At 45.2% G+C, this 27,425-nt stretch overlaps 1 protein-coding gene and 1 pseudogene across 1 annotated transcript; both read left to right on the top strand.

The window, feature by feature from the left end:
- Positions 1-23,485, top strand: part of LOC115506914 — a 38,987-nt pseudogene extending 15,502 nt beyond the window's left edge.
- A 2,428-nt stretch (positions 23,486-25,913) lies between these two features.
- Positions 25,914-26,308, top strand: LOC115506915 (60S ribosomal protein L35-like). The gene has a single exon (XM_032592085.1). It carries the CDS (start codon positions 25,925-25,927, stop codon positions 26,306-26,308), a length of 384 nt encoding a protein of 127 aa, XP_032447976.1. The 5' UTR covers positions 25,914-25,924.
- Positions 26,309-27,425: the final 1,117 nt, after the last annotated feature.

The following is a 27,425-nucleotide window of genomic DNA, read 5'->3' on the forward strand; positions in this document are numbered from 1 at the left end:
TGCTTGGGATTCTCTCTCTCCCTCTCTCTCTGCCCCTCCCCTGCTCTCTCTCTCTCTCTCAAAATAAATAAACTTAAAAAAACATAGTCTTTCCCAAACTCGCCTGCCCACAAAATCCACGGAGTCTGCCACGAAACGAAATTTGACACTTGTGGGCCACCCCTGGCTTCTCTGCCTAATTATCTATATTTTTAGCAAGCACTCCAGGTGATTCTTATGATCAGGCAAGTTTAGGAAACACTGGTCTAATTGAACACAGAGAAGACCACAGGCGTGGTTGCACCAGGATCCAGAATTTGCACGCATGACTCCATTCTCGCACTCCAGAAACAAAATCTTCGCGGGTACCTCGCACGCCTGCGGCGGCGCTAGGAGCCGGAGGGGCAAGAGTGAGCCAGACAAAGCCCCTGCTCTCGCAGCATTTACATCCTACTAAGAGAAAGTGAAAGCCAGAATTATATAATCAATTCTTTACGGTGATGTGGATTGCAACTGGGTGTCTTTGTACGCTATGAAGGTGGATACTGGGGAGACCCGACTCCGTGAGGGGTGCCTGGAAGCTTCTCTGAGAAAATGAAGCTAAGCTGGTATTTGAATGATGAATAGGCGTGAGCTGGGCAAAGAGACAGAAAAGAGAATTCCAGGCAAAGGGAAGATCACTGGCATCTGCCTGGACAGAGAGAGTCCAGAAGAATCTTCGAGAATTCCATTGAGACTTGGCCGCAGAAAAGGAGTTAAACAGTCAACATGAGCTATAGCCCACGCTGGTGACACACTGATATATGCCCAGTCGAAGTATGTGCCAACCAGACAGGACTCAGACCTTGGCACGAGTCCCAGATTACACTTCCGAACTCGCCCAGCCTCGTGACCTTTCCCATGAAACCGATATGCTTCAATACCGAGAGAACAATATTCTATTATCTTCCTCACATTTGTCATTTGAACATTTTCAGGCAGCGTAGCATTGTGGGAAAGTGTGTGGGTCTTAGAGCCGGCAGACAAATTAAATCCAACCCTATCACTCACTAACCATGGTCTTCATCTCGTTGAACTTTAGTTTCTTCAACTGTAAAATGGGGTTAATGATCGTCTCTGCCTCGTAGGATGGCCGGAGTTCTCACTGAGATGAGGCATGTCTACTGCGGCGGATAAGAGGTCTGATCCACACAGACCTGTGTTTGACCACTGACTCCCGGGTGACATTGAGACTTGTTGATTTACTGTTCTAAGCCTCATCTGCATCATCTGCAAAGTGGTGATAATAACACATACAAGCAGGAGATGTCGTGAAGAATACGGATAAAATGCCTGACACATAGGCCATCCCCTCCAAATGGTAGCCATCGTTAACCCCTTTTGGGGTTCAATTCACCACTCCGTTTCTCATGAGTTCGGAATAAATTTTGGAGCATGAGAGGCAACAGGCCTGAAGCAAGAACCAGGAGCCCTTGAGAAAGTCACTTCCCACTCTGGATTTCAGTTTCCGCAGGGGAGACACGCGGGAGTCACCCTCTTCCGGTTCTCTACAGTGAAACACCTTTTCATCCCAATACGAAATCACACCCTTGCACGTCACCGCAATGCCAAATCGCTTTAAAAGTCTGCAAACGCCTACTCTCACACTCCGCACTTGGCACGTCGAGGACAGATAGCCCCAATCCAGGGACCACATACTGAGTAGCAGTGGCCTCTATGATCTCTGAGGGCTCTTCTGGTTCAGACATACTGTGCTGGGGATTAAGCTGGTAAGGGCTGTGATGTTCACCTTCAAGTACACTTGACAGGCTCCTTCAGGATAAGGACCTGGTCTCATTGACTTCTGAAGCCTGCCACCGTGGACACGCCATAAAATGTTAATGGATGGGATTCAATGAAGAGTCTTCCCAGATGTCATAAGAGCCGGGCTATTTTTGTCCTACAGAATGACTCCGGGTTGTGGCTCCGTGTAGCAAAAACAATTTGCTGCAGGAGGAGGAGGGGAAAAGGAGCGAGTGAAAGAGATGGGGGTGACGGCCAGGCATACACCATACACTCTTCCCGAAGCTTCTGAGAGCGTACGCGCTAGTGATGCACAGGGCACGGCCAAATCTGCACGCTGATGTGCGGAGGTAACCAGGCGCGTCTCAGGCCAGCAACTGCGGGCTGCGTGTGCAACAAAAGCAGCCAGCCCAGATTGGCACCCACGTATGTGTGTGTGGGTAAGAACAGGACCTTGCATATAGTAGCACCTCGATAAATATTTGTTAACAGAGTAAATCCACAGAAAGCATTTAGCCTAGCACCTGCACACAGTAGACCGTCAGTATGTGTTAGCGATTATTGTGCTAATCATAATGCCTCGTGTTTAGTTAGAGCTAAACAAATAACAGTTGACTCTTAAATTCTAAATTAGATGGTTGTCTATGTGGAGTGATTTTATTTGATCTTATTAGAAGGGCTCCTCTGCTGGTTTTTTTTCTTTTTAAATCAGCTTTATTGGGGCGCCTGGATGGCTCAGTCAGTTAAGCGCCTGACTCTCGATTTCGGCTCAGGTCGTGATCCCAGGGTCGTGGGATTGAGCCCCACATCAGGCTCCACCCTGAGCCTGGAGCCTGCTTAAGATTTTTCTACCTCTCCCTCTGCCCCTCTCCCCCTCCCCCACTCATGCTTTCTCTTTCTCTTTCTCTCTCTCTAAAATAAAAAAAAATTGTTTTAACAAATCAACTTGTTTACGGTTTAATTTACATAAAAGAAAACACACTCATTCTAAGTGACCAGTCCAATGTGTTTTGATGAATATATACATATATATATACTCACCACCACAATGAAGATACAGAATATACCCATCATGCCAAAAAGTTTCCTCCTTTGCCTTTGGACTCCAATTTCCCACCGCGGCCCCAGGCAACTACTGATTCGCTTTTTGTCACTGTAGGTGGCTGTTGCCTATTTTCAAATTCCATATAAATTTCATATATACTCTTTTGTGCCCGGTTTCTTTCACCAAGTGTAATAGTTTCGAGATCCATTTTTTTTGGTACATATATCAGTACGTCAATCCTGTTTGTTCTACTGTATGGACATACCACAACTTCTTTATGCATTCCTCTGTTGCTGGTTGCTTTGGGAGTTGCCAGGTTTGGGCTCTTAAAGCTACTGTAACCATTTGCGTGCAAATCTTAGCATGGGCGTACGCCTTAATTTCTCGAAGGTAAAAATCTAGGAGTGGAATGACTGGATCCTATGGTGAGGGTATGTTGAACTTGATGAGAAATTGCCAAATATTTCTCCAAAGTGACTGTAGAAACTAAACCTATACAGAATTTCTGTTTGTGGCCATGATGGAATAAATGGTACCATATTGGTCTTCACACAGTGAACAAGTAGTAAATTGAACAAAGGAAGTGAAAAAAGTGTTTTCAGGTATTGGACATCAGGCAGCACTAGAACTGAGCTGAGAGAAGGGAGGCAGAGGTTAGCCCTATGGTCACTCTGATGTGGCATGTATTAGCCCTTGGATAAGTATTTCCAGAATGTTCGCCATCATTACAGGTGAGTCATCGTTATAGCTAGCATAATGGCCCACACGCAGTAGGTGCTCAACAAATGATACCAGAATCTAAATCAAAATTAAGCGGTTCCTTATATGGACTTCATTACTTTAGTGTCTTTTAAAAAAACTGCATTTTGAACAATTGCCAAACCTGGAAAAACGTAGCAAGAAAAAGTCGCACCAAACTCCCATATACCCTTTTTGCAGAGACCCCATTCTAGTTTTGCCATTGTCTCAATATGTCTTCTAGCAAGAGAATACAATTCGGGACCACAAGTTGCACCCTGTTGGTATATCCTTCCGGTCTCTTAATCTGGAATGGTTCCTCAGTCTTTCCTCGATGTCATGACCTTGACGTTTTAATGACTGCAGGTGTCATTTTGCAGAATGTCCTTTATTATGGGTTTGCCTCATGACAGACCCAAGCTCTGCATTTTTGACTGAACTATCACAGCGCGATGCTACGTTCTCATTCTGTTCTATCGGGTAGTACAGGGTGTTGATTTGTCAACCTTAGGTGTTATTAAATTGGGTCATTTGATTAATATGGTATCTGCCCTGTCTTTCTACCGTGCAGTAACTTTTTTTCTTCTTCATAAGGAATAGTGTTTTGGGGGGAGATATTTGGGAACTACGTAAAATCCCATCCCTCATCCCATTTTCACCCATTGGTTTTATTTTTTTTATTTCCTTTCAGTAAAGGGTTTTTGTTTTGTATTTTTAACTAAACACTACATCCAACATGGGTTTGAACTCACGACCCCGAGATCAAGAGTCGCATGCTCCACCAACTGAGCCAGCCAGGTGCCCCGTCTTACCTGAATTAAATATTTCTATGATGCTTGCGAGGTGGTGATTTTGTAATTTGATCATTCTTTCAACATTTACTAGTTGGCCTCCTATTATAAGGGAGAGCTTCCTCTTTTCCTTAATTTATGTATTCATGTATTTACATCTGGATGGATCCACGGATTCCTCATTTTAGTGGGCTATAATCCATCACTATCATTATATATATATATTGATGTCCAAATTGTAGATTTGGCCCGCGTGATCCTCTTTAAGCTGGCATTTGTGTCCTTTGACATATCCCCATGATTCTTAGAGAGCATCCTTATTGTGGGAACAATAAAAGGTTCCAGGTCCATCTGGTTCTTTTCTTGCCCCAAACCTCGATGCAGTCATTTCTCAAAAGTGCTCTGACTTTTTTTCATTGGACAGTGAGAGGTATTTAGAAACCAGTAGCTGGACGGTAAGTGTGCTTATTACTCCCAGGGTATCACTGCTTCTAGGACTGTTCAGTGAACAGTTAAGAAGTATGTGGGGGGGGCGGGGGGGGGGTAAATCTACACACATGTATACATATGTCTACACTCACATATAAGCATGTAACATACACATTTACATCGATATTTATTTCTACATTGTATCGATTGAATATTGGGTTCACGTCAATACCTCTAATTCCCACCCAACATCTCAGGGCTCAGTCCAGCTTTACCTCTTTACGGATTTGCAACTTCCTTCCTGAGTAGTTAAAACCCACTGGCTCCCCTTGTTCTCAATATATTTAGTTATTTTCTCAAAATATTTACTTAGTGGATTTACTCATTTGCTTCATCTTCCTACACATATGAAATCTCTTAACCCTGAGAGGCTGGGGCACCGCTTAGACATCCTCCCCAAACAGGCCTCAGCTGCCACTGGACTGCCTTTCCATTGCCTTCAGGTCTGCCTAATTGCTTTCTGGCAAAGAAGGAAGACGGAGGGAAACAAGGAAGGAAGAAAGACGGGTTTCACAAATGTAATTTTAAGGTTACCTGAAAGAATCATACGGCGCGTTTACAGTGAAATCACGTATCACTCAAAGACCAAGTTACGAAGTCAGTCTAAGGTGAAAATCAAGTACAGTCAACATCACTCCCGAAAATCTTTCAAGAGGGTATCTTCTCGGAGACCTCTAAACCGTGTCTCCATAAGAGACATGTGTTTCTTTGGCTGAGCAGAATAAGTAGCTTGGCTTGAACGTTAAGAGCTGTGCTGTCTAAACATCACGTACGGCACGGCCACGGCCTCGGTCCACGTGCAGCAAATAGGAACTGAGACCAACGAAGAGCCCACACTACCAGTTCACACTTACTTCTGGACGTCAGCTCATTAGGTGGAAATTGTGGGCATGATTGCTCAAACTGTTCCCATTTTTTCTCTATCAACCCTAGTCCTCCTGGCTCCTAGTTACGGTTCTTTTCACTAATTATTCATTTACCAAATATTTGATGAGTTACTACTATGTGCCAGGCGATATCCTAGGGGTGGGGGATACAAATGTAAACGAACGGACACAAGTCCCTATCCGCATGGGACTTTCCTTCCGGTGGAGGAGACAGACAAGAAGCAAACAAATTTACAGCGGGCAAGGTGGTGATAAAGTACTCTGGGGAGAAATAAAGGCGACGTGACGCAGCGATTGGTTGGCTACTTGAAATTAGCTTTTCGCAGGGGTGTCTCTGAGCAAGTGTCACCTTACGCCGAAATACGAATGACAAGTGGGGTCAATCACCCGGACGCTGTGGTGAAGCCAAGCAGAGGCAACAGCCAGGGTAAAGGCTTTAATGCAGGAAGGAGCTTGCCACGTTCTAGAAAAGGAAAAGAGGCCAGAGGAGAGAGTGGTACGAGCAGGTGGGGACGGGGTGTGAAGAGGCAAACAGGAGAGCACCGGGCGGCTGAAAAGGGAATGGAAAGGGGACGAAATGGTAACCGCGCCCACTTCCATCATTTCCCCGGGAGGGGGGCCGAGGCATCCGCTAAGGCAGCGGTTCTCAAATGTTAGCAGACATCAGATTCCCCCGGAGGGTTTGTCAAAACACATTGCCGTGTTCCAACCCCAGTTTTTCATTCAGTAGGTCTGGGGTGGGAGCGTCTGGAAATATTCATTCCTAACAAGGTCCCAAGTGATGTTGATGAGGCTGGTCCAGGCACCACGCTTTGGGAACCACTGTGCCAAGGTCTTACTCCTCGGGCTGAGATATAGGGACACCTGGCGGGGGGCGGGGGGGTCATCAATGACACAGAAGACCTTGACAAAAATGTATTGCACGGCTCCTTGTATTGAGGATACTGTGTACTATTTTAGACAATATTTGTGAGTGTACTTTGATAAAAGACCCAGGTGCTTTCCTCACACAGATTTTCCTCGGCCAGACCTCTATAAAAATACCAAAAATAACATTAAATCATAGTGAAGGCATTTCTTTGGGGAGCTAAGATAATAGAGTCCAGGTATGTTTTTTTCTGATTATCTAAGGTGTGTAATAAACAATCTACAGGACGCATTTCTTGAAAAAATCGCTATCCTTTGATGACTTGAGGAAAAACCTTATTTTAAGTTAAAATAAAGATATATAATGAATAAGAATTCAAAATTTGCATAAAACTTTTAGGTAAAGTAGGAGACTTTAAACACGTTTTGTGCTTGCATTTCGTTGCCTCCGGCTCAGCTCCAATGGGTCTCTTCTGCCATTGGCGATATTTAAAAGCAGAGGTTTGAAAGGCACTGTTCTTTTTATTTTTTTAATGTTTATTTATTTTTGAGAGAGAGAGAGAGAGAGTGTGTGTGTGTGTGTGTGTGTGTGTGTGAGCAGGGGAAGGGCCAGGAAGAGAGTGAGCCACAGAAGCAGACTCCAGGCTCCGAGCCGTCAGCACGGAGCCCGATGCGGGGCTCGAACTCACGGACCACGAGATCATGACCTGAGCCAAAGGCTGACGCTTCACCGGCTGAGCCCCCCAGGCGCCCCTGAAAGGTGCTGTTCTAAGGCAAGCCTTCTTAGGCATCAGTTAGTGGTGGATGGGTTTTGAATGGTTCAACGGAAGTACCGATTGTACTTGGTGGCAAGTCTTCGAGCTGGGGTAGGTGGCCGTGACCAGTCGTTGAGGAAACCCACCCCACCAGCCAGAGCCGTGGCGGCAGCGATGACAGACAACCAGGAACTAGTACTGCAAAGCAAGGAAATGCTTAAGTGAAGCGGAGAGATTGGGAAATGAGAGGAACAGGAAGTAGAAATCAGGGAGAGATACGCCTCCTCGACCACCACCAACTGCTCACTGTACTAGGCAGAATGGACGAGGCTTTGCTACGGTGACAGACAACCTCCGATCGGTGGCTTCGATCAATGAACATTGATTTCCCCTCCAAGCTATAGGTACGGGTCCAGTCGGTTAGATCAGACTCTTGATTTCAGCTCAGGTCATGATCTCACGGACTTGAGATCGAGGCCCGCGTCAGGCTCTGCATGGGGCACGGGGCCTGCTTAAGATTCTCCCTCTCTCCCTCTGTCCGTCTCCCCCGCTCACGTGCTCTTGCTCTCTCTCTCTCTTCCTCTCTCTTTCTTAAAAATAAATAAATAAAAGATAATATGTGCAGTGCAGCACCATGCACACACTAAGCGCTCAGTAAGTTGGAGCTTTTATGTAGCACCCTCACTTTGATGTAAGTACCTCAAAATAGTGCTAATGAAATATACTAATACACAGTATCCAAGAGCATATCCAATATGTCATATATGTTATGTGTAACACCATTAGTGTATACAGCGTTATCACGTGCAACATACACTTGTTGCTATAATAATAGGTAATAATATTCCGCAAACTGCCGCTTCTCCAGCTTTCTCTACCTCAGTCAGTAGTGCCACGTATCGCTGTCCCCTTGCAAAGTTTATCGTACCACATTGCAAGGCAAAGTCCAAATTCAAAGCCCTTAAAACGTTGCCTCTGCCTGGCATCGCACCTGGTCTCTTTGCCGCGCTCTGCGCGTAACACCTATGTTTTTGGTCACATGGAACTAATGGGATTTCTTTGCATACGCGGAGCTCCTCTCACTATCCAGGAGTTGGTGACCCGGCAGTCACGTTTCCGCTGCATGACCCTGACCCCTAGGGATAGCGTACTGGATTGGGGTACACGCTGACCTTAGCAGGGCCGATCAGATTCTCTTTTCCCAGGAAGCACTCTCTACGTGAGGCTGTCAATTCAAATGGCCACATTTCACTATGGATATGCTGAAGTACCAGCTGCTGGTTGACAGAGAAAATGAGAGTGACAAGGAGGGCGAGAGACAGACTGAAGTCTACCTTTCAAAAATAAGAGAGAAGCACAAAGCAAGAATCCTTCTAGGATTTCAATTTCTGGCTTCAATTTCTTGTTCTTAGAACCCTTGAGACAACCTTTGAAGTCTTTTAAAAAGCATTTTGTTTGTAAATAAGATCAAGTAAGTTAGTTTTCCCACGTCCTCAGGAAAGTCCTCTGTAAGGCAGACTGAGATACTTTTTATTCTCACGTGATGTAGATATTTCCATCAGAGCAGCATCTCACCGTAATACTTTGGGCTTTGTGAGCCTGCGTCTATCCTCCCTTCTGCACTGCAAGATACTTGAGGACAAAGCTTGGTTTTTCATCTCTGCGTCGCACGGAGGGCACCCCAGAGGGGCCCATGACTGTTAGTCGAGGTTGGCCGAGACCTTCGCAGTGGAGGCTATTCAAGCTCTCCTGAGGCTCTCGAAGACGAGGGGGACTTTGCCAAAAAGGAAGGGGACGAGCCCTCATCCTATTAAGGAAAGAAACTGGTTACTTTTACCCCTTGGGCATTTCTCTTGAGTTCCTTACTACACTAGGATCACTCAGCCCTTTGTATCTGCTGCGGACGCAGAGTTGGAGCAAATACGGGAGGGAGAGGGGGCTTGAATTAGACATGCTCAGACCTTTCCAAGGATTTACGGAGAAGGATGGAGTGGGCATTCTGGGAACACACGCACAGACCACGTGCATCCCATCCGGGCACCTGCGGCGCGAGGGAGGCAGGGGAGCAAATGTTCTCTGAATATGCTGTGGACTGTAAGCTGGCCCCTCAGGGGGGTTCTTCCAATTCCTCTTGATATTCTTCTCTATGAACACATTTGATCTGTCCTACGGCCTCACTCATCTGAAAGATGACTCAGACAAACTAACCCGGGAGGCTGTAGCTTCTTCTTTTTTTTTGGTGGAGGGGGAGCTTCATTTTCAATCAGCAGCTACATCTGGGTTGAGCCAACTTTCCCGAACATACCTTTGCATTTCAGATTATGTTATTTGACTTTCTCACAGGTTCTGTGAACACGAGGAAAAAAAGATTTAGATATTATGTGGAATAGAAAAGGTCACACTTTGATAGAAAATATTTAAGATCGGTTGGCACTGATACATATTTTTATGTTCTTATGTTCATAAAAATGTCATGTTTGTGAGAATCAAAAAGTCGTCTGTTTACAAAATCTCAAGCCAGACGGGTTGGCATCAGGAAGGAAAAATACCACTGAAGGATTTATGGATGCAAATATTTTGAATTTTTCGATGAAGCGATTGAATAACTAAGGTCAGGACATTATGCTGATAATGTCACAGGCCATTCTTCGTGACATTTTTCAGTTCTGCTGGGTCCGTTTCCATGTGCTTATTCTTGTAAAATGGCAAACCTCCTGTTCAGGTTTGTTGAAATTGATGATCAGAATTTGATACTCTTGAAATGGGAAATTAGACACAAGTGATAGACTGCTATCGGGGTGCCTGGGCGGCTCGGTTGTTAAGCATCAGACTTTGGCTCAGGTCATGACCTCGCAGTTGGTGAGTTCGAGCCCCGCGTCAGGCTCCGTGCTGACAGCTCAGAGTCTGGAGCCCGCTTCGGATTCTGTGTCTCCCTCTCTCTCTCTGTCTCTGACCCTCCCCCGCTCATGCTCTGTCTCAAAAATAAAAATTTAAAAAACACATTTAAAAAAAGTGATAGACCTCCCGAGCGCAGATGGGGACTAGATATTCATTTGTACCATTACCTTGATGATGGAGGGGCTTACACTGGCCAGACATCCAGTCCATTGACTTCAGGCTCGGTCCGCACAGGCACAGTCACGGTGATCCCCACCGTGGCCAAACTGTTCCATTGTCGTCCCTTTCCCCCAGAGAACAACTGGCCCGTCCATTTCGCTGCCAATCACACTGATTTATTGTTGACTGACTCCACGGTTTAGCATCTGCTGAGCATCGATGAGAAAAAGCATAACCCTTCAGCACAGGCAGAACACCAAGCACCGTGGAGGCCCAGTCAGCCTTCATTTATTCACTCAAAACCCATTCACTGAGACACAGTCACCGGGCTTTACGCATGTTTCCTGAATTTCAGGCAGCCTAGCAAGGAAGGCGGATACGTCGACAGACGGTTACGATACAACGTTCAAGGTGCACAGGGTATCTTGGGAGCCTGAACGAGAGGCTCCCAACCCTGACCGGAGGGGCCTGGCTGAATCTGCTAATTACAGCAGGTGGGGAGAAGTCCGATATCCATTCCGCATTCAACAAACCTTTCTTATGAGACTTTATGTACCAGGCACTATGCTGGGTGGTGAAAATTGAGTGATAAATCAGACACAGTCTCTGCCCGGGAGGAACTTTTGGTCTGGAGAGAGGAGACAAATATATGAACAAGTGTAATAGAAGTCAGAATGAAAAAAATACTATAGTAGAAATAAATGCAGGCTGTTGTGCGAATATGGAAGAAAATGCCATGAATCGTCCCCCAAGAGGCACTGAGGAAGGCTGCACGAAGGAAGCAGCAATTAACCTGAGCCTGAAAAATTACAGGCCGCTTGCCAGACCAGGAAGGAGGAATGCGCACTGCAGACAGAGAGGAAGCACACGCAAAGTTACGGTGCGCTGCAGCCCCTAGAATATCGGGAGGGAAGCAGTCAACGGGTTAGCTTGGACAATGAACTGTCAGGGGCCATCAAATGGGAGATAACGACCTGAAGCGGGATAGGGGTAGATTGTGAAGATCATGAAATGCCAAGGTTTAATTTTGCAAAGGGATCTGTGTTTGGGCAAGATGTACGAGAGCTGGTACAACAATCACGAGACTTAACCCGGGCACCGCTGAGCTGAAGGAGCTAGAACAAGTCATGTGAGGCCTCCGAACTTGCTTCTGCATTTATAATAGGAACTACGACCAGTCCTACGCTCAACATGTTGCTGGAGGAATTAAAGGAATGACAAAGGTGAACTACCTAAAGCCAAGCGTGAAATACGGAAAATGCTCGCTGCGTGATCTCAGAACGGGCGCAGCTGGCCACACCACGGGCGCCAGGTTAGGGAGCCGGGAACACCGGCTCGAAGCTACGCCAGTAGTTCGCGCGGAGGGCAACGAACAGGGGCAGAAGCCGGCAAGGGAGAAGGGGTCTCAAATGCCCGAAGTCCCCCACGTGGATGGAAGGAAATGACGCGCAAATCAAAGCGGGCTGGAAGAGGCAGGCTCATCGCAGGACATCGTCAGATCTTACCCATGCTCGTCTGCCAGGCCCTGTAGCGAGAACATGACACGACCGGAGCCTTGACCAACCCCTCTTGGCGTGTCCTCCTTCGCAACGCCTGGTCAGAGTGCTGTATTCTGTCTCCCTTGTACACTTCCCTTATGTTGGCCTTTAATTGCCTCTTCTTGCCGACAGAGAGGGAGGGCCTCGAGAGTCTGTACTGACCGTGTGACAAGGTGGCCACCCGGCCAGCTTTCAGTGTAGGATTAGGCCTCATCTAGGAAAAAAGGGGTTTCCAAAGATCACACGCAGGTTTTCATAGCTCATCCTTCCTAGGGCTTGTCCACTATATGTAGCAAATATTTCTTGAGTGTTCCATGTGTCAGGGCCTATACATACATATGTGTGTGTGTGTGTGTGTATATATATATATATATATATATATATATATATATATATGATCTTTTTTCAAGTCTATTTATTTTTGAGAAAGAGAAAGCAGGGGAGGGGCAGAGAGAGGGGGAGAGAGAATCCCAGGCATGCTCTGCACTGTCAGCACACAGTCCGATGCAGGGCTTGAACTCATAAACCGTGAGATCATGACCTGAGTTGAACTTGGACAGTTAACCAACTGAGCCACCCAGGCATCCCTATATATAAAATCTTTTATATATATATATATATATATTTATATATATATATAATATATTATATACATTATATATAATTATATTGTATTGTATTATATTATATATATAAAGTAAATATATAAATACATATATATTTATATATTAAAATTATATATATTTATATATATAAATACATATATATGTATTTATATATATAAACAAAATCTTTAATTTTTTTAACGTTTACTTATTTTTGAGAGAGAGAGAGGGACAGAGCATGAGCGGAGGAGGTACAGAGAGAGAGGGAGACACAGAGTCCGAAGTGGACATCAGGCTCCAAGCTGTCAGCACAGAGCATGGATCAAACCCACAAACCATGAGATCATGAGAGAAAGACTGAGAGAGAGAGAGAGAGAGAGAGACAGAGAGAGAGAGAGAGAGAGCACACATGGGGGAGGGCAGAGAGAGAGAGGGAGACACAGAATCCGAAGCAGGCTCCAGGCTCTGAGCTGTCAGCACAGAGCCCGATGCGGGGTTTGAACCCACAAACGGCGAGATCATGACCTCATGAAGTCAGACGCTTAATGGACTGAGCCACCCAGGTGTCCCTAAACAAAATCTTTATACTATCCCTGGAAAATAGGTACTAGTATAACCCTGGCATGCCTGATTATGAGTATATAGAATTCCAGATGTGGAGGAGAAAATAAAACAAGCCTACAAAACGGATATGAAGGGTTAAGAGCAAGTTGGAATGTGAGAAGGATCGATGCCCAGAGAGCGCGTCACTAACAAGGTGACATCTGAGTAAAGGAAGTAAAGCAGCAAGGCATGTACTACACCAAGGAAGAACACTCCAGGGAGAGAAAACACCAAGTGCCAAGGTCTACAGCGGGGACTCCCTGGCAGGTTTGAGGAACAGCAAGAGTCCCATTGTGACTGAGGTGGCACACTGGAGAAGGGGAGAGTGGTAGAAGGCGGGGTCAGAGAGGTAAAGAGCAGGGGAGAAGGACACAGGTTGTACGTGACCTGGTGGATTGAAGGACGTTAGCCTCTTCTCCGGGTAGGACGGGAGCCGCTAGAGGCTCTTGCAAAGAGGAGTGACGTGGCCTAATTTCCGTGTTAATTTCCCTGTTAACATGTCCACCTTGGCCGCCGTATTCAGAGTACACTGGGACGAGAGGGGGAGGGGAGAGGCAGAGGGGCCGAGTGCCACAAAGGTGGTGGAGGCCAAAACCAGTGTCAGTTACCAATTTATTACCTCTCAGTTCCAACATCAGTGTTTTCTGTCTCTTGATTGGACCCGAACCGATATACCTCCGCTAGTTAAACCACATCAATTTGTTTGAAATACTGGTCCCTCTCCCTCCACCCCCTCCAGTCCTGAATGTCTAATCTTCTGGGGAAACTGTGGCAGTCATTGATGTCTGGCCCAAGATTCAGCCGCCAGGGGCCCTATCATTCCTTAATCACTCTCTATCTGGAGATAGAACTAACTGAGCTGTAGCCATTCCTTCAAGTGTTCTCCAGCGAAAATAAAATTGATTCACGTTAACACATATTTAGATTAAGACATGATAGAGAGGATAATGTGGTGATAATAAAAAGTGGCTCTGGAAAAATCAACTAAAATATTCATAAATGCTAATGCCAGCCAACAGTACACAGATTACTGCTTCTTTTGCAGAACTTTTTTTCAGACCTCGGATGGTTACTAGATACGAAAATGAATGCTCATGAGAATAACTAAGAGTGATCGCGTGCTTTACAAACCCATAATCGAGAAAATAATAACAAAAAAGGATGGGGCAAAAAGCGTCAGTTTTGCTTTTAGAGGAAAATTCAAATGATGCTTCACCCAGAAATACTTACGTAATCAACACTTGAAGAGCTGCAAAACGCAGCTCTCTTCTTAATTTCCAGCAGGTATTATAAGCTCATAAAATCATGTTATTTTAGGCGAGGAAAAAACTCATAACTATTACAGAGAGGCAAACTCTGTGCTATTTTACCAGAAGTTTTTTCCCCTTCTTGACATCCTAAATGCCTATAATTTTAGTCACCAAGACCCTACATAAAGTTTTACTAGCATAAAGCTGAAGTACCTTATTATCTTTTCTATTTATAGGGCACAGATTCACCTGATATCTGGGTCTCCGGCGTCCTTATTTTCAAAGCCGATACCACAAATGCAAAGAGACAACACCCTATTTAGTCTGAGCTGATAACTGACCTTTGACTGAGTGAACAACAAAGCTGAGGTAACTTACATCAAAATTGCTGTTTTAAAGTGAAGAAGGAAATGGCCACACGATTGAGGTTAAACCAAACTTATAATGGAAAAAAATTTTAAACACCTGGTTAGAACTGGTGGGCAGAAATGTTCCTAGATTTCAGCTTAAAAAAAAACAACTCCATCCACCAAGATGTGGCTGATATCAGGTGTCTTTGAGGTGCTTCCTGAAGGGCTGACGAGGAGAGACAACGTATCTCCTAAGCTCTGTAGTCCCTCTGTAGTCCCAGTCCCCTGGCAAGTGCCCGGCACGGAGGGCAAGCTCCATGGATCTCACATTAAATATATCATATCATACGGTAAGTATGTTATATGATAAATGTCTCAAACGGGATGAGATGGGAGTCAAACAGCAGAGTGTAACATACTGTTTCCCAGACTTCGCTCATTCCTAGGACGTGTACAGGCTATTTTCCATCCCTTGGATCACCCATATTATTATTTACTTAACATTGTTCTTTTTTAAATGTTTATGGATTTATTTTTGAGAGAGAGAGAGACAGACAGACAGAGCACACAAGCAGGGCAGGGGCAGAGAGAGAGGGAGACCCAGAATCCGAAGCAGGCTCCAGGCTCCAAGGTGTCAGCCCAGAGCCCGACGTGGGGCTCGAACTCACAAACCGCGAGATCGTGACCTGAGCCGAAGTCAGGTGCTTAACCGACTGAGCCACCCAGGCAGGCGCCCCTTGTTTACTTAACATTGTCCTTTTAATTGAACCACATCTTCCACTTAAATACACTGGGCTTCACCTTAGCTCCTAAGATCCATGAAATCAGAGGTGTTCTTACGCTAATCATTTTTGCCACACATGCAAATAAAAGCATACCTTCAGAGCTGAAGATGTTCCTGCACGTACAGCCCAAACCATCTCATGCCTCGCCGGCTTTACACGTGTTACCCCACTTTGGGAAACACTGGCACGATGCAAAAAGCATGACAAGGAACGCCGCCTTCATCGGGTTCACATTCTAGTCGGAGGTTTCAACACACGAAAGCATTTACATACAACCCTCTGTGACCCACACACACACACGGTTTTGTTTTGTTTTGTTTTGTTTTGTTTTGTTTTGTTTCAGGTTAGGGCTCGATAGTTTCTACGGTGAATTAAACTTCGGTCATAACATGCTCCACCTCTCCGTAGATACGTTACTAAGAACCGGAACATTTTCTCTGAGTTAGTTAAATTATGGTTGACATGTTTATTTGGGGGGTATTCAGCATTTGGGCTATTGCCCAAAACATTAGAGGCAGGTTAGAAGTTTCTTCTAAGAAAATACAAATCTGGACGATCGCGGGATTCAATGGAAGAGGAACTATTTAAAGTCAGCAGAGAGGGAACATTCTACCAGGCAGCTGAATCAAGTCAGTGACCAGAGTTGGGCAGTGAATTGGGTACCAAGATTTCTGGCAATGAAAGTCCTAAAAGGGAAACGCGGTGGATCTTTTCTTTAGTCATTGTTTGAAGAAAGGAAACACACACGTTAGTCTACAGAAACAAGCTTTGTTTCTGCTGGAAAAATAAAGTCTCATGATAATCACGCCAGTCCCTGTGTAAGACGCACGGAGGTGCATGTCGGCAATATTGTCAACTGTCACTGTACAAAAGACACAGAAGCACTGTTTGCAAATAGGCCACTCTTGTCTAGACCCTTTAAAGAGCCAGAGACTAGGGGCGCCCGGGGGGCTCAGTCGGTTGAACGTCCCGCTTCGGCTCAGGTCACGATCTCGCGGTCCGTGAGTTCGAGCCCCGCGTCGGGCTCCGTGCTGACGGCTCAGTGCCTGGAGCCTGCTTCGGATTCTGTGTCTCCCTCTCTCTCTCTCTCTCTCCGTGTCAAAAACAAATCAACGTTAAAAAAAAATTTAAAGAGCCAGAGACTATAACACATTCCATCATAACTGAAGGGAGCCATCTCTGCAGAGCAGAACACGCAGGCGGAGATACTAAAGCACCGAAAGAGATTTTGGTGACACCACAGTGATAGATGTCACGGAATCTAGGAAGGACCGAACCGCACACCTGCTACACCATTTCATTCAAGTTACGGCCGTCTTCCCTCCGCCTCAGATATTCTGTAGTGACCTCAAATGAGGGCCTAGTACTTGAGAGCCCACAGGTGCTAAATAGTGCTGTTTAGTACTTGCTACCCCCAACTCAAAACCTCACTGCTGGCTCACGTCCGCAGGACAATTCTACTTCTCGAACCAAGGTAGAGCCGCACCTGACCCACCAAGGCTGCGGAAGCCGGGCGAGAGACACTTTCGTCGTGGGAATCTGCTGAGAGCGGGAGGTTGTTACCGCAGGATAGATTAACAAAAACTGACTGCTGGGCAAAAACACATCGGCAAGGAAGCCGGTTTGCTCTCATGAATGGACTCTCGGCTGAGCTCGTGTTCTACCAGAATGTTCTGTGCTATATTACGTGGCAAATACAACTTCCCTCTTGCAAGTTTTAATTCGGGTCCCGCCAACTGACTTCCTCAGTTTATAGAGCAAGGAATTTTAACCACCACCCCTGAGGGGCAGGTCGATAATGAACTTGAGCTAGAGCTGCCAAAGGCCCGGAGGGATGGGTGGGGAAGAAAACAAAAGAGAGAGAGAACCAAGAGAAACCAGCCTTTTGTACGCACTTGGTGCTTTAAGTATATTATTTCAGCCAATGCTCGTGGCAACCCTCTTTTTGCTGCTATTTTGTGAACGTAAGTCCGAGGGGTTGGATAAATTGGCCACAAAGAGCTACTGGGTGAGACAGCTGGAATTGGAGCCCGGATCTGACGGGCCCAGACACAGAGCATCACTCCAAGGACTGCTAGAGAAGTCTTTGGAAGCCTAGTCTTGCACTACGTTTAAAGATAAAGGGGTCACGTTGTGAGGGATTATCCAGTACGTTTCTAGGCCTGTAATTTGGGTTTAAGGTTCATCGTAGTGTTAACTATAGTTTATGACTTTAATTGCAAAGGTCACAGGAAATTTGGAAAATGTAAAAATCACAAGCGAGTGTTCATCAACTCTCTTGAGGGTCAGGAACTTGCAAACTTGAAAGCGGAGGAGGAATCTCAAAGAAAAAGACGTATTTGACTACATAAGTGTTAAACAAATGCTGTATCTCAGGTATAGGCTTTAAATTTTAGCAGCTACAGTGCGTGTGATACATTCAGTAGGATTCTATTAGTGGGCAATCTCGTATTTCTATTCATTCTTATGATAATACAGTGTTACATGTTAATATTATATAACATGTTCATTCATATAGTATATGTCAACATTAATAACTACGAATAATGTATGTTATACCTTTTCATATGTTTGTTCAGTTGTGAACTAGAACTAGAAACTGGGGGAAGGGGGGACGTAGACATATACACCTGAGGAATCTAACATCCAGAAACGTCGTGACTATTGGCCTGACGCGGCAGCATTGGGACCTGGCTATGCAGTTACTGAACAGGGGCCAGGATGCGGATTGCTTCTCATGGACCACATGTGAGATGTGGGCCAGGTGGTAGGAGAGCTATTCACCTGAAGCCTTTTTAAAATCTTGCCAAGGCAGGGGCGCCCGGGGTGGGGGGGGGGGCGCTCAGTCCGTTGAGCGCCCGCCTTCGGCTCAGGTCACGATCTCGCGGTTCGTGGGTTCGGGCCCCACATCGGGCTGTGTGCCGACAGCTCAGAGCCTGGAGCCTGCTTCGGATTCTGTGTCTCCCTCTCTCTCTGCCCCTCTCCTGCTTGTGCTCGCTCGTGCTCTCTCAAAAATAAATAAGCAAACATTTTAAGTAAATAAAATCTTGCCAACGCAGACGGCATACCAGGGTAAAGTGATCAAATAGAAGATAAAAATGCTGAATTCTCAGGCTAAAATGGAGACAGCTCTAAACAACCACCACAACCAGAGACACCGACACCAGATGCCTTAAATTCCAGTCGAGATAGAACTTGACCCTGACCTCCCCTCCCTGGAGAGGTCAGAAACTGTAGCCACCTGCTTGTGTGGAGGAAGGAGGAGATGTGTGAGGGAGAGACATTCACGTGGAGGATAGAATTCTTCACCGTGAGATTCAAAGTGTTGCCATTATCACCCTGGACTGCACAGGTTCATTGCTGAATTGGAACTATTACAGATGAAAGCAACCAGAGGACTTTACGTCGACTAAGACTGAGTGCACGAGCTACGAAGACTGGCTAAAAGTTCATTCTTGGACTCAAAAAATTTTTTTCCACAAGATGGATTTAAAGTAATAGTGGAGAAAAAGGAAAAGAACGTCTTACTGCACCTTAGAAGGACTCCCTGTCCGATGTACTTCATACAATTGCTGTCATCTTCTCCCACGGTTTGAAAGGTAGGCGCTAGTGTTCACTCAAGCGTTCGCTCATTTCGTTGACATACGTATGGAGCGTCACAACTCTGTGCCAGGTTGTGTCCTAGGCATTTGGGAGACTGCAGTGAATACAGACTTTAAAAAAGATCAGATAAAGGTATTTGTACTGGAGAGGACTGATCATGACTAGGGGGAGACCGCCATTCGAAGAAGAGTTTCAAAGGTGGTCTTGCTGAGGAGGTAGGACGTAAGGCAAGACCTGAATGAGAAGACGTAGACAGCGGCGTACGATTTACGGAGGAGAATACTGTTGGCAGAGGGAAGAACTGGCGACAAAGCCCCAAGGAAAGATGCTCAGGGGACAGAAAGAAGGCCAGTGTGACTGGAGCGCGGTGAGCTAAGCAGAAAGTGTTGGGGCTCGACGTTGGCAAGGCAGAAGGTCCGGAGCATGGAAAGGCTTGTTCGTAAGCCTACGCTATTTGGATCGTATCCCGAGTGAGATGGCAAGCCACTGGGGGATTTTAAGCATGGTGAGGACATGATAAGAATGACACTTTAAAAATATCACTCTGGTGCCTGTGAGTAAGCGAGACTATGAGGAATGGGGCAGAGAGATAAGCTAGGAAGCCATTACAGAAGCCTAAACAGAACAGAATGGTGACTTAGGCCGGAGTGGTAGAGTGGAAGACACAGGAGGAAGTGGACATATTCAGAAGCTGTTTGGGAAGCAGAGTTGGGAGGATATGTTGATGGAGCAAATGCAGAAAACGGAGGAAAATTCAAGGATTATCCTGAAGTTTTTGGGTTAAGCAATCGCATTAATGGTGTTACTACCTGTTGACATCTACAAAGACTAGGAGAGGGGCACCTGGGTGGCTCGGTCGGTGGAGCATCTGACTTTGGCTTCGGTCATGAGCTCTCTGTTTGTGAGTTCGAGCCCCGCATTGGGCTGGCCGCTGTCAACGCAGAGCCCGCTTCGGATCCTCGATCCCCACCCCCCGCCTCTCCCCTGCTCATGCTCGCTCGTTCGCTCTCAAAAATAAATAAACACTTTTAAAAAGTTTAAAAAGACTAGGAGAGGTACAGGCTTAGAGGGAAGTCAGAAGGTCTGTCTGTCACGTGCTAGATTTGAGATGCCTATTTGGTACCCAGGGAAGGAGATCGTGAAGGGCTTGGATATGTCCAATAAGTCAGAAGCTCGGCGGAGATGTCAGGGCAGGATACAGATTTGGGATCCTTGGAACCTGTTTGTTACTTAAAACCATGTAACAAATGAAACCGCCTAAAAAGTGAGTAGAGTAACAACAGAAAAGTGGCCCGGGTTTAAATTCTCGGGACACCATTTTCCAGAGGTCCAAGGGAAGAGAAGCCAGGAAAAGAGACTGAAAAGGGGTCAGCCAGTGACATAGGTAGAAAAAACAGAATTGTGCGGTGTCATGGAAACAGGTAGAAGAAAGTACTTCAACAAGTAGGGAGTAGCCAACTATGCGACACGGTGCTGAGCGATTAACTAAGAGGGAGATAACGAAGTGACCACGGTATCTGACAGGTAATCTCAATACCAAATAATATATTTGACTTCCCTTTACGGGCCTTATTAATATCTTCTGCAATTGCAAACTGTCAACAAAGGTTATTGGAAAATGCAGTCATGTTTGTAGTATTCATCAACTTTGCAATTTGGAGTGCTTCCTTGACCTCGATAAATATTCACTCTCACACCTAAATTTGTATCCTTTTTCCTAAGTGGGTCCCCTAAATTGTAAAAGCTTCTGGGAGCACAAACCCTGGGACTATAAATGTTTAGGATAGAAGATAGATAGATAGATAGATAGATAGATAGATAGATAGATAGACAGCATTTCTTTCAAACATACTCGGAAGTGAATGAGAATTTGATATCTTGGTCTATTTAGACTTTAACTCACACCCTCTGCCCTCTCGGCTCTACAGTTGATGATCTACTGTTTTCTTCAATTTTGTATTTTGGAAAAGACTAACAGTCTGATCGTGTTTCTTTACGGATGACTATTATTAGGTTAACACGTCTGGTTTTTGTTTTCGTGGGCTGTAGGGACTTGACAGCTAGGATTCTTTGTGACATTTAATCATTTTACCTGATGTGAATCTGTTTTTATTAATTTTTCATAGAACACAGTGAACCCCCTTATTCTAGATGTAATGCTTTCCTTGAGGTCAGAAACAGCGGGGCCGTGTGTTTTTCTGCAGTATTGCTCCTGTTTCCCACGTTCTCACCTGTCTTCGAGCTGTCTGTATTTGTAGCCCTTATCTCTTGCACCTGCCCTCCATATTGACTAGCCTCGCGTTCATGGTTTTCACCTTTCTTTTTCTCTGTGTTCTAGGAGGTGCTCAAGCTTGGCTTCTTATTTACTAATTCAATTTTCTGAGGTGCCAATTCTATTCATTACTTCCACACAGTTATTTTTTTCATTGTGTTCTTCATCTTTGAGTGGTCTATCCTTTATTTATATCTACAAAAAGAGCAAGAGAAAATGCGATAGGAACTCGAATTTGGCCACAAAACATGACAGAGGTGCTGCACTCTACATTATAGTCCTCCTCATCCCAAGCTCCCCAAGCAGAGAGGTCTTAAAAGTTATCTCTGAAATCCATTCTAATGTTGAAAATATATCAATCAAGAAAGCACTGACAGGGGGTACTTTGGGGACAGTTGGGAATGGCTCTCTGACTGACGTTGCAGAAAAACTTTAGGGCTCAAGAAAGGCCCTGAGGCTTTGGCAGGCCTTGAGACTCCGTTGTTCATCTGCAAAACCAGAGAGATACTTAGTAGGGAGGAAGTCCAGGAAGCAGAGAGCTAAAAACATTACTTGACTCATGCTCACATTAGTACTCCAGTGTTACTTGGAAACGCAAGGTCGAAGTCATCAGATCTGACCGCTAAATGGCCCCAGCAGCAACGTGCTGGGCACGGACGTCACCAGGTAGCCCGTCGAGAATCTTTGCACAGGCTGACTGGTGAAGAGTTGTGCCTGCTGAAGCCCGCTGACCGTAAAGACTGGGAGACGTACCTCCTTCCTTAAACGCACAGAGACCAACACAAGGCCACAAGGATAATGATCAAGGAAACATGACACCACTGAAAGAAACTAATAAAACGCCAATTACTGACACTGATCTCTACTGAAATAGAGATCTGTGAGCTATCTGACAAAGAATTCACGAGGCACCTGGGCGGCTCCGTCGGTTAAGTGTCTGACTTTGGCCTAGGTCATGATCTTGCCATTCCTGAGTTCGAGCCCCGCGTCGTGCTCTGTGCTGAAGCTCAGAGCCTGGAGCCTGTTTCAGATTCTGTGTCTCCCTCTCTCTCTCTCTCTCTCTCTGCCCCTCCCCTACTTGCACTCTGTCTCTATCTGTCATAAATAAATAAACATTAACAAAATGTTTAAAAAATGAATTCAGAATAATCCTCGTAAAGAAATTCAGCGAGGTACAAGAAAACACAGAAAACGAAATGAAATTAGGAAAACAGCATGAACTAATGACAGGTTCAACAATAAAGCAGAAACCATTAAAAAAAAAAACAAAAACGAAAACACCCAGAAATTCTAGAGTTAAAGAATACAATGAATGAACTGAAGAATTCAATAGAGAGCTTCAACAACAGACTTCACCAAGCAGAAGAAAGAATAGGTAACTGAGAAGACATTTCACTGACATCAACTAGTCAGAAGAGCAAACAAACAAAACAAAAACAAAAACGAGTGAAGAAAGCCTACATAAATTACAGAATACCATTAACAGAAACAACCTACATGTTACTGGAGTTCCCAGAAAGAGAAGAGCGGGAGAAAGGGGCAGAAAGCTTTTTTAAAGAAATAATGGCTGGTGTTTTACAGCCACTGTCACATTGCCATCGCTCGCTAACGCTAAGGCCACGTCTAGCCCACTGAGTTCCAGCCCAAGGTGAAGGGGGGTAAGTAAGGAGGTCTCTGTGCCTTGGCTCCAACAAAGCAGACTGCCCACCGACCCACTGGTGGTAAAGCACCCAGGAAGCAACTAGCTTCAAAAGTTGCTGGCAAGAGTGCGCCCTCTACCGGAGGGGTGTGGAAAACTCATCGTTACAGGCCTGGTACCGTGGCCCTCCACCGCACTAGATGTTATCAGCAGTCGGCTGAACTTCCGATCCACGAACTCCCGGTCCAGCGTCTCGTGTGAGAAATCGCTCAGGACTTCAAAACAGATCTGAGCTTCCAGAGTGTGGCCAGCGACGCCTGGCGGAGGCAAGCGAGGCCGATCGGGTGGGTGTCGGCAGACGGCAACGTGCGTGCTATCCGGGCCAAACGTGTAACAATCAGGCCGAACGACATCCAGTTAGCACGCCACATATGTGGAGAACATGCGTAAGCATCCGCTGTGATGGAAAACGTCTCGTTCTTCAAAAAAAATATTTCTCTTCTTCCTGTGATTGGTAGTTCCGAGCATTAGCTATATTTTTTTCCATGGGGTCAAAAGGTACCTAAGTATACGACGGCAAGTGGAAAAATCGGGGACAGAAATGAGGTATTGGCAGTTTTTCCATTTTCACTTGTGTGTGAATTTTCGATATAAATGCAGGGACATAAAGCGTTAATGAAAGTCAAAATGTTGTAGTGAACATGTTTCAGCAGTTCAACTTTATAACAATTATATATAAACTTGTTAAATTTTTCTGGGGGAAAAAAAATAATGGCTGTAAACTTCCCAAACCTGGGGAAAGATCTGGACATCAACATTCATGAAGTTAATAGGTCCCTCCAAAAGTCCAACACAAAATGATCTTCTCCAAGATACATTAAAATAAAACTATCTAAAGTCGAGACAAAGAAGGGATTTTAAAAGAAGCAAAAGAAAAACAATTGTCACCTATAAGGGCACACCCATAAGGCTATCAGCATATTTCTCAGCAGAAATCTTGCAGGACAGGAGAGAGTGGGATGATATATTCAAAGTGCTGGGGAAAAAAAACCCCTGCTAACCAAGGATGCTTTACCAGGCAAAATTGTCTCTCTTTCAGAAATAAAGACAAGATAAAGCCTTTCCCAAACAAACAAAAGCTGAGGGAGTTCACAAGCACTAGACGCATCTTACAAGAAACGCAAAAAGAAGTTCTTCAGGCAGAAACAAAAGAATAATGATTAGCAACGTGAAAACATACGAAAAAATAAAACACACCAGCAAAGGTAAATACGTAGTCAAACTCAGAATACTCTAACGCTGTAATATTGTGGTGTGTCAATCACTTAACTCAAGTATAAAGGGTTAAGGACCAAAGTATTGAAAATAACTATTTCTATGATCATTTGTTAAATTATGTACAATATAAAAAGAGGTAAATTGTGACATCAAAAACATAAATCAGGGAAGGAGTAAGAGGGTAGAGTTTTTGTATGTGATCACAGCTAAGTTGTTACCAGCTTTAAAAACACTGCTATTTATAAGAAATTTTATGTGAGTTTTATGGTAACCACAAAACAAAAACTATAGTTAGATACACAAAAGATAGAGAAGGGAATCAAAGCATTCTATTATGGAAAATCATCAATTCACAAAGGAAGACATCCAAAAAGGAAAAAAGGAACATGACAAAACAGCCTGAAAATAACAAGATGGCATTAGTAAGTCCTTATTTATCAATAATTATTTTTTAAATTTATTTATTTTGAGAGAGACAGAGAGCGCAAGCACAAGTGGGGGAGGGGCAGAGACAGGAGAGAGAAACCTCTGTCTTATCAGCACAGAGCCCGACATAAGGCTTTATCTCAGCAACCCGGGAGATCACGACCTGAGCCAAAATCCAGTCGGAGGCTTAACAGACGGAGCCACCCGGATGCCCCATATCAATAATTACTTTAAAGGTATATGGATTACATTCTCCAATCAAAATGTATGGAGTGGCTGAAAGGATTAAAAAGCAAGATGTAACTATTTGCTGCCTACAAGAGGCTCACTTCAAATTTAAGGACACACGTAAACCCTAAGTGAAGGAATAGAAAATAAAATATTCCATGCAAACAGAAACCAAAAGAGACCAGGGGTAGCTATACTTTATCAGACAAAATAGACTTCAAATCAAACCTGTAACGAGAGACAGGGGTGCCTGGGTGAGTGCCCAGTCAGCGGAGCGGCCAACTTCAGCTCAGGTCATGTTATCACGGTTCGTGGGTTCAAGCCTGGTGCCTGCTTGAGATTCTCTCTCTCCCTTTGTCTCTGCCCCTCCCCTGCTTGTGCTCTCTCTCAAAATAAATAAACTTAAAAAGATGTCTAAAGGGGCACCTGTGTGGCTCAGTCAGTTAAGCATCTAACTTCAGGTCAGGTCAGGATCTCAAGGTTCGTGGGTTCAAGCCCCGTGTCAGGCTTTGTGCTAAATGCTCAGAGCCTGGAGCCTGCTTCGGATTCTGTGTCTCCCTCTCTCTCTGCCCCTCCCCGCCCCTCTCTCTCTCAAAAATAAACATTAAAGAAATTTTTTAAAAAGAGACAGAGGAGGTGGCTATATCATGATAAAGGGGTGAGTTCATCAAGAGGATATGACCATTGTAAATATATGTGCACCCAACATTGGAGCCCCAAAATACAATAAGCAAATATTAACAGACCTGAAGAGAGAACTGGATGATGGATGAATAAAGAAAATGTAGTGTGTGTGTGTGTGTGTGTGTGTGTGTGTGTGTGACTGTGTGTGTGTGTGTGAGTGTGTGTGTGACTGTGTGTGTGTGTGTGTGAGTGTGTGTGCGTGTGTGTGTGTGCGTTATGGAGTATTATCCTGCCATACAAAAGTGGGAAATCCTGGCGGTGGCTTGTGCAGACATGGTCCAGATTAAGGCTCGAGACCTTTGCGGCAAGAAGGAGGAAGTGCTTCAAGAGCTGGAAGTCCTGAGGGTGGGGCTGTCCCAGCTGTGCGTCCCCGAAGTGACAGGCAGCCCAGCCTCCAAGTTCTCCGAGATCCGAGTTGTTCACAAATCCGTCGCCCGTGTTCTCACCGTCATCAACCAGGCTCAGAAAAAGAACCCCGGGAAACTCTACGAGGGTAAGAAGTACCGGCCCCTGGATCCGCATGAGCGGAACCTGAAGCCCAAGAAGCAGCAGCAGGGGTGGCTACACTCGCTGTGCAATCAAGGCCTGAGCGTCAGCATCAGTGAAACACAAACCAACTCACTCCTGAAACCAACTTCGCACTGCATGTTTAACTAGAATTGAAATAAAATTTTGAAAAAAAAGAAAAAAGAAAAAAGCCACACTAACAAAATAGGAAGTCCTGCCTTTTACAACAATATGGATGGACTTGGAGGGCATTACGCTAAGTGAAAGAAGTCAGAGCACAACACACATGTGGGTTCGCGCTCACATGCGTAATCTGAAAAGGCTGAACTCCTGGACCCAAAAAGTAGATCGGTGGTCGTCAGGCGTGGGGATGGTGGAAATGGGAACATGTTGGTCAAACGCTCCAAGCCTCCAGCTATCGATGAATTCGTTCCGGGATCTAATGTACAGCATGGTGACTATACCCCACAATACTGAATTGTCTACTTTCGAGCTGAAAGACCGTAGACCTTAGCTGTCCTCACCAAAACGATGGTAATTATATGAGGGAACCGATGCGTTAACCAAACCTTATGTGGCCGTCGTTTCACTGTATATATATTATGCATCCAGTACAAGCTTGGATTGTGACTAACTTGCTCTGCGCGTGTTCCGCAAGACGAGCAAACACTTCTAACACGTTTTAACTTGACAAACGAACGACGTCTTGGTCTTGCAATACGAGTCGTACGTGACGCCCAAAGTCACATGATCACAACTGAGCCAATGGTTCTTGAAATTCGCTTTGACACGCAAGCGCTTTGGATGACGAGCGTGTTTCCGGAACGAGTTACGCTCGCACACCAAGGTGTTAGTGTGTACACTATATACGTTTCACCATATATACCCAAACGTATAATTGTCGCCACGTACACCTAAAACTTGTATCCGTCCCACGTCAATATACCTCAGGAAAGCTGGGGGAAAGTGACAAGAAGGGAGACAAGTGATTCACAGAACAGAAGAGCAGGAGGAGCCGGAAGACAGGAAGCAAGGAAGGTGGAAGAGGGCAGAAGAGGAAGAGGGAGAAAAAGAAAAAGAAAAGGAACAGAACGAGAAGTAGCAGCAGCCCCGGCGACGGCAGCAGCAGCCAGCATCTCCGTCCGCCAGGGGGCGGAGGCAGTCGCCAAACAGGGAAGTGTTCCGCAACCCAAAGAAAATGTTATGAAACAGGTACGGTCAGGAAAAGATCTTGGAAATTAAAAACACGACCGCCGAAATGTAAATT

Source organism: Lynx canadensis, chromosome X (assembly GCF_007474595.2).
Source record: "Lynx canadensis isolate LIC74 chromosome X, mLynCan4.pri.v2, whole genome shotgun sequence".
Classification (NCBI taxonomy): domain Eukaryota; kingdom Metazoa; phylum Chordata; class Mammalia; order Carnivora; family Felidae; genus Lynx; species Lynx canadensis.

What these genes read in the sequence shown, in the direction of transcription:
- LOC115506915 (XM_032592085.1), top strand. Translation starts at nt 25,925, where the DNA reads ATGGTCCAGATTAAGGCTCGAGACCTTTGCGGCAAGAAGGAGGAAGTG.